Source organism: Aquarana catesbeiana, linkage group LG12 (genome assembly GCF_042186555.1).
Source record: "Aquarana catesbeiana isolate 2022-GZ linkage group LG12, ASM4218655v1, whole genome shotgun sequence".
Classification (NCBI taxonomy): Eukaryota; Metazoa; Chordata; class Amphibia; order Anura; family Ranidae; genus Aquarana; species Aquarana catesbeiana.
In genome coordinates, this window is record NC_133335.1 from 183,908,528 (window position 1) to 183,916,627 (window position 8,100).

Sequence of the window (8,100 nt, forward strand, 5' to 3'; positions counted from 1 at the left end):
ATCTTTTGTTGGTATTTGATCATCTCTGCGGTTTTTATGTTTTGCACTATAAACAAAAAGTGCCAATTTAAAAAAAAAAAAAAAAACACTATTGTACTTTTTGCTATAATAAATATCCACAATTTTTGTTTTTTTGTTTTTTTTTTTTTTTTTAGGAAAAAAAAATTTTTCCTCAGTTTAGGCCGATGTGTATTCTACATAATTTTGGTAATAAAAATCGCAATAAGCGTATATTGATTGGTTTGTGCAAAAGTTATAGCGTCTACCAAATGGGGGACAGATTTATGGTGGTTTTTTTTTTTTTTTGTTTTTTTTTTTATTGGGACTGCAACATTATGGCGGACAGATCGGACATTTTTGGGATCATTGATAATTATACAGCGATCAGTGCTATAAAAATGCAATGATTACTGTGTAAATGTCACTGGCAGGGAAGGGGTTAACACTAGGGGGCGATCAAGGTTAACTGTATTTCCTCGTGTGTGTGTGTGTGTGTGTGTGTGTGTGTGTGTGTTCTGTAGGGGGATGGGACTGACTAGAGGAGATGACAGATCGTTGTTCCTAGCTAGTAGGAACACACGATCTGTCTCTCCTCTCGGAACAGGGATTTGTGTGTTTACACACACGTCCCTGTTCTGTCTCTCGTGCCCGCGATCGCTCGTGGCCGGTGATCATCAGCACCCCGAAACCCCCACCCCCGCAGTGCAGCGGGTGTACGTGCCTGCTTAAAGGGCCGACGTACAGCTATGACGGCTCGCGGGATCGTGCCGACCTGCCGCAGTGTAATAGCGGGTGGTCGGCAAGTGGTTAAACCAAAGATGACATTAAAAAGTATACACTGTTTTACTTCACAATTAAAGGCGCTCCCTATTTTTACTTCAGATTGCAAACAAGGCCTATTGTAGTCAAACAAAATATTGTTTTTATGGGCCCTTTCACACTGATGCGTTTTTTTACCTTGCTAGAAAAATGCAATCAAAATATTTCCCTTTAAATCCTATGGGACTTCTCTTAACACTGTGGTGCATTTTGAAAAGTCCTTTTTAAAGCCGCACCAAAAAACGCAGCTCTCCACTGAAATTAAAGTGCACCACAGTTGTGTTTTTTGGTGATTTTATTATTTTTTTTTTTTTCAGTTACAGGTGCATGGTGGGAGTCCGGCACCCAGAAAATGCACCAGAAACTCATCAAAAACGCTTAGGTGTTTTTGGTGCATTTTTTTTCAGTGGAGCAGTGTCAATGTAGAATACATTTTAGAACCACAATGTGCGTGCATCCATGCGGTACTGGCTAAAATTTGGTATTCATAGACTTCTCTGACCAGACTAGCCACAAAGCACAGTAATTCAAGCTGAGCAAATGCTTAAGTGGACGTCCACCCTAATACTAAAATCTCTAAATCTGTAGGTATCCATGATCTACATACACTCATTTGCTGCTCTGGTCCGGTCTCCAGCGGCAAACTCTGCAGAGGAGACAGCCAACAATGGCTGAGAAATAAATAGTAAGTGATGTCACCCATAGACTTGCTTCCATTGTCTACTGCCTCCTCTGCACCCGCCTCCACAGCGAAGCCGCCACTGACAGCTCGGCGTGGGACCGGACCAGAGCGGCTTTAGAAAAGGGTATGTATAGCGTTTTTCTTTACAGGGCTACATTTTAGTGTTGGGGTACTTTAGTCGAGGTTGCCTTAAGAGCCCTTTCACACTGACAGCACGGCCGCGTTAGCAGTAAAGCGCAGCTAGTTATAGCAGCGCTTTACTGTAGTTTTAGAGGTGCTTTTCGGCTGCTTTTAACCCCCCGCTGGCGGCTAAATAAAGTTAAAAGCACAGCTGCCGAGGCGCTTTGCAGGCACTTCAGCGGAGCTGCCCGGGGGCGCTTTAGGAGTGGTGTATACACTGCTCCTAAAGTGCCCCAAAGATTCTGCTTGCAGGACTTTTTTTTTTTTTTTTTTTAACATACTGCCAGCGCAGCGCCCCAGTTTGAAAGCACTCAGGCTTTCACACTGGGAGTGCAGATGAGGCATTTTTTCAGGCGCTATTTTTAGCGCTAAAGCGCCTGAAAAATGCCTCCAGTGTGAAAGGGAGTCTTAACAAAAAAAAGAAACCAGTTAAAATAATATGCAATTTACTTTTTATATGTTTATGTCTAGCCTAATCCCGGGAGAGGTTTTTATCAGCAGATGTTAACCGCACTATTTAAGCCTTCTTATTTTGGCCCTACCCCAGTGACCACTTGTTACTCCCTTCCTCTGGGTTCAAAATCTGCCCAGTGAGGCAGTGCTCCTTCCACGCATGCACAGTTCCCATTCATTTTAAGGAGGTCTGCCATGGCTGTCTGGCCATCCTCTTAGATGAGTGAAACTGCTTTTAAATTTTTGCCCTCCCCACTAGTCTTCAAATTTGAACTGCATTGTACTCCACAAACACTAAACTAGTGAGTACATCTAGATGCTATTAATTTTTTAGGCTTATAGGTTACATGTATTTATGATCCAGCAGTGCCTGCCCATTGTCATCCAATCTGCTGACTAAACATTTTCAATTATACTGCAGAGTTTATATATATATATATATATATATATATATATATATATATATATATATATATATATATATATATATATATATACTTTTTTTTTTTTTTTTAAGTTTAAACATTTAGAATTTAAATGTTGTGAAATAAATGTATATAGTATATTAAAAAATAAAATTTTGAATATTATGAGTAAATATAAATCAAATTTTATTCTCATATTTCGTAGGTCCTGGAGACATGAAGTTGCACTGCTGTGTAGCTGCCTATATTTCAGATTATTCCTTCCTGGGAACAGCTGCCCTCCCTCACCTTAATCTTCGTATGGCATTTATGGCTTCACTTGACCACTCTATGTGGTTCCATGCTCCGTTCAGGGCGGATGACTGGATGCTATACGAGTGTGAAAGCCACTGGGCTGGTAAGGGCAATAGCATGTGTAATAAGGGAGAAAATGCAAGTCCTTTACAAGGGCTTTAATATTTGAGGGGGGGGGGGGGGGGGGGGGTTGGTTTTGGACTCCGGCAAAATTTTGCCCCAGTCAATAGACTTGGCAATTAAAGAAATGTCTGCTTGTGTTGCAGAACAAGTCATAATACAGATTGGTAAATTGATCCTAAACATATTTTCGATCAATATTTTCAGTCTGTTGCAAATTGCCATGTGTATTTCATCAGTATTTTAATTGATGATTAAATTGTTTCTGATCACTCATGCCTAGATCACAAATCAATGTGTGGCCACTAATGGCCAACCTGTTGCTGGCAACAGAATCGCACATCTGACGTGGCCCTTGGGCATCCGAGGCCATGTATAGAATGCCTCAAAGTAGTTATGCAAATCATGTAATTGCTTGTTTTGGGGGATTTCATATGCTGAATGGGAATTGTAACCAGGTCATTGTTACTTTCCATACCCAGGTAACAGTCGTGGCCTAGTGCATGGTCGCTTATGGAGAAGAGATGGTGTCCTGGCTGTCACATGTGCCCAGGAAGGTGTATTCCGGGTGCGTGAGGATCCTCCCAAAAGCAAGCTTTGACCCAAAGCATGCTAATCATATGTCTATTTGAATGAAGACCGAATCATTGCATTACCTCCCTGTCGCCCTGTCCATATACCTCTCTACACTAATGTTTTCCATGGGCTCTAACTTTAAACCGTTGTTCAAATTGTAAATAATCGGAATAAATTTTAATTTTATTTTATTTGGTGATGTCAGAAATGCTATTGAATTTGCCACGTTTGGTTACTATGGTTTCTTTGCTTGTGACCTCCTAAAATAGGTTAAGGAGGTTGAAAAGGAATTATTTAGTTGTAAGCAATTCAGACATAAAGTAATCAGTGTTCAGTATTAAAGGATAAGTTCACCTTTTGTAACATGTTAAACCCATATTCCGGGTGTAACATGTTACAAATCCACCAGCCCCCGTGGCTCCCTGATGTCACGGGCGGCGGGGCACAATCCAGCCCCCCTCCGCCCCCTTCTGCTCTGTCAGAATCTGCAGATAACATGGGTGCATCACTTATTCAGAGTTCTGTGAATTGAAAACTACAATATCCAGATGCCTTTGCAGCTGTCGGCTTGTAGTTCTCAATGAACTACCACGACACTGAGCGTTGTGGTAGTTCATTGATGCTTCCTGTTAATGTGTAACTGCTTGGCCGTACGATCTGTTGATCATGGATGCAATGCTTTCCAGCCTTCCAATTAAAAATAAATAAATAAATGCACTTTAAAAAAAAAAAAAAAAAATAGGTAAACTTATCCTTTAACCCCTAACTGATTAAATAAATGGCTACACTTGGTGTAAGCTAGAGTCCTAGTGATTTATTAGTCAGAAAATTAAAGTAGAAGTTCAGGCAAAAAACTAACTCTAAATCTACTGGCAGCCACATTCTGAGACTAATCTATCTAACCTTGTAAAGCAAAAATCGCTATAGATACCCTATCTGCAGCTGATCCGGTCCAGTCCCACGCTGAGCTGTCGGCAGCAGCCTCTCTGTGTAGGCATGTGCAAGAAAACCAAAGGACAATGGAAGCCCCATAGTAACCCTATGGGTGACATAATTTCCCAGCCATTGTCAGCTGTCTCCAGCAGCAGATGCTGTGTGCAGATCGGCTGCAGAAAAGGTATGTATAGCGATTTTTGCTACACAGGGTTAGATTAATCTTAGAATGTGGCTTCTGGTAAATTTAGTTTTCTTTTTTTTTTTTTTTTTTTTTTTGCATCATAGGACACAGTTAGGCTAATATTCATTACCTACTGGGTTATACGCCTATCGCTAGGTGAATGGATACTGGTAGACACAGTCTTAGACAGGAAGTGATTCTCCCATACAGGAAGTACATCAGGTTTTTTTTTTTTTTTTTTTTTTTTTTTTTTTTACCAGTGTCTATAAGGTGGATGGACACGTTTGTTTGAGCTCTCTGAGCTCCAGGTCTCTAGTCCCACAAACTGTTCTTGAATGAATTAAGGGATTGACTGCAGGGTGATGTACAGATCAGGGGAGTGGACCCTATACATGAAAAGTGTACCCTGTCCTTGAGGGTCCTCAAGTGACAGGAACCCGCCGTGATGGTTGAAGATTGGGCTCTTAGTTTCTAAGCTGCCCTGCGCCTGGACGGGTAAATGAGGAAACCCCCTTATTTACTAATTGTGGGTGTGCCAGTGATTATAACAACCATTCAAGCTAGCTAGAGGCTGGACACCTGTGTGCGGTGACCATACGGGGGAGTTTTGGGCTAGCTGTGGGTGTTTGCAAAGTTTTTTGCTTGTGTCTGGCTGTTTTTTACCTGTGATTGCGCATGACGGTGCGCCATTTCGCCTCTTGGTTCGCCATGGCGCTCGTGCATTCGCAAGAGCTCTGCTGTGCTTAGCAGTATGTTTGACGGCCATGGAGCACGAGGCTTCGCCATAGGCGTTATGTGCACTCGAAGCCACGCATGCGCCGTAGTCTAATCTGGGCACACAGAGATTTGCGTCATATGCAAATACAGCTGCCGCCCGTTTGCTGGGACCACGTGCTTGCGCACGCATGGGCAGAACGTCGCGGCACCCAGCCAGCTTATTTAAGCTGTGTATGCCAAACATGCGGATCTTCCAGAAGGCAGCTGTGGGAAACAGAAAAGGCTCTGAACCAGGCATTTGCAGCGGTTCATTTCTCCTTACCTGAGTCACGTGAGTCACTAGGTGTTGCTTGGCAGGCTAAGGTGCTTCGCAAGATTGTTGCATAGGGGCTTGGTGAGCCCTATTAAAGGGTCTCCCTTCTGAGGTGTATTAAATACTACACCCAGGTACTCCCTTTTTGTGGCTTGTAAATGTATTCAAAAAAGAGTAGCGGGACTAACGCTACAGGGAAGGGCACACAGTAGTTCCTGATGAACCTATCCCTAGTGTTGTATCCCCTGAAAGACCAGAGGCTTCCGGGCAATCTGAGTCGCTGCGCCTATCTGGTATTGTGCCTACAGTCAACGCTGCTGCTGTGTTTCATGATGTATGAAAAAGAAAAGGATTTTTTTTTTTTTTTTTTTTGTCATACTTCCCTGTAAAATCCTTTTCTTTGAGTACATCATGGGACACAGATCCCTCCCCTCTTTTTTTTTTTTGAGAATTCAGTGCTTGCTACAAAACTGATGTACTTCCTGTATGGGAGGGGTTATATAGGGATCACTTCCTATCTAAGACTTTGTCTACCAGTGTCAATTCACCTAGAGATGGCGTATAACCCAGTAGGTAATGAATATTAGCCTAACTCGGTGTCCCATGATGTACTTTAAAAGGATTTTACAGGTAAGTATGATGAAAAAAATCCTATTATTGCTGAACTTTCACTTTAAGTCCTGCTAGATGACTTCAGGCTGCCCCTTTTTTGCAGGTATAGCTATGTAAAACATTAAAAATAAGTGCCTATGCTGTTTTCAATCCAGTAATACTGTCTCACCCTGCTCTGCACATGCTCAGTTGCTCTCTATTTTTATCCCTCTGCCGAAAATCGGAGGCAGTTCTGCTGACAGCGTAAAGATTTACTGCTGCTCAGGGTTTTTTGGGCTTCGGCAAATGCAAGAAGAAACAGAAGCAATGCTGGAGGTAATTTACAGCGCACACTAATTCTGCTAGCATTAATATTTAATGTGGGACCCTGATGTAATACGGAGAGATTCTGGGGACCCTGATGAAATGGGGAGATAGTCTGCGGCCCCCAATGTAATGCAGAGGGACCCTGAGGACCCTGAATTAATGCGGAGGGACCCGGATGTAATGCAGAGGGACCCAGATGTAAAGGGAGAGACTTTGGGGACCCTGATAGCATGAGGGGAGTCTATGGATACACTGATTTAATGGGGGAGGCTCTTGGGACTCCAGTGTAAGGGGAGGGAGCTTTGGGGACCCTGATGTAAGAGGAGACTCTGGGGATCTTGATGTAAAATGAGGAAACCCCAGGGACCTTGATGCAAGGAGTTGGGGCCCTGATATAAGGGGGGACTTTGGGAACTCTGATGTAAGTGTTTTAGTTAGTGTTTTCTGAAAGTCGTAGTTATTGAAGGTGTAGGAATTGGGGTGATCTGAGGTCTGATGGTGCAGGAATTGGGGTAATGTGAGGTGTGAAGGTGCAGTAATTGGACTGATCAGAGGTCTGATGGTGCAGAAGTTAGGGGGGAGGGGGGGGTCTGAGGTGTGAAGATGCAGAAATCGGGTTGATCTGAGGTATCGAGGTGCATAAATTGGGGCTAATCTTGGATATGAAGGTGTAGGAATTGGGCTGATCTGAGGTGTGGAGGTGCAGGAACTGGGTCTGAAGGAACTGGAGCTGATCAGGTGTCTACTGTAAAGGTGCATTCATTGGGGCTTATTTGATATTTGAAAGTGCAGAAATTTTGACTGATGTGAGGTGTAAAGATGCAGAATTTGAGGTTATTTGAGGTCTGATGGTATAGGAACTGGGGTAATCTGATGTGTGAAGGTGCGGGATTTGGTGTGATCTGAGGTATGAAGCTGCAGAAATTGGGGCTGATCTTGGGTATAAAGATGTAGTAATGGGGGTGATGTGAAGGTGCAGGATTGGGGTGGTCTAACGTTGCAGGAACTAGGGTAATCTGAGGTGTGAAGATGCAGGAACTGGGGTGATGGGAGATATGAAGGTGCAGAAATTGGGGCTGATCGTAGGTGTGAATATGTAGGAATTGGGGTGATCTGAGGTGTGAAGAGGCAGGAAATGAGCTGATGAGAGGTGATCTGAGGTTTATTGGTACAGGAACTGGTCTGATCTGAGGTGTGAAGGTGCAGGAATTGGGGTGATCTGAGGTTACCATTTGCTTTACCACTTTCCATTGATATTTCTTATTGTTAAAATGTATTAAGTGTTGTTGCATAGCAAGACCAATTACTGTTATCTCACATATAATATTCTATATAGCCAAATTTACCACCCTAAAGCCTCCCACAGCTTTTACACTACATAGACAGTAATATACCGAAACGGGCGGATTCTTCCCGATTGGTGTGCTATTACTTTGTGGAACGTTTCGCAGAATGGTTCACGAAATATTGTCGTTTTTGCGGCCAA

At 42.9% G+C, this 8,100-nt stretch overlaps 1 protein-coding gene across 1 annotated transcript in view; it reads left to right on the plus strand.

The window, feature by feature from the left end:
* Positions 1-3,740, plus strand: part of ACOT8 (acyl-CoA thioesterase 8) — a 29,606-nt gene extending 25,866 nt beyond the window's left edge. Inside the window, exons 5-6 of the mRNA XM_073606281.1 lie at positions 2,765-2,956; positions 3,456-3,740. Coding sequence (XP_073462382.1) covers positions 2,765-2,956; positions 3,456-3,574 — 311 coding nt within the window. The 3' untranslated portion in view covers positions 3,575-3,740. The remainder of the gene's footprint in view (positions 1-2,764; positions 2,957-3,455) is intronic.
* Positions 3,741-8,100: the final 4,360 nt, after the last annotated feature.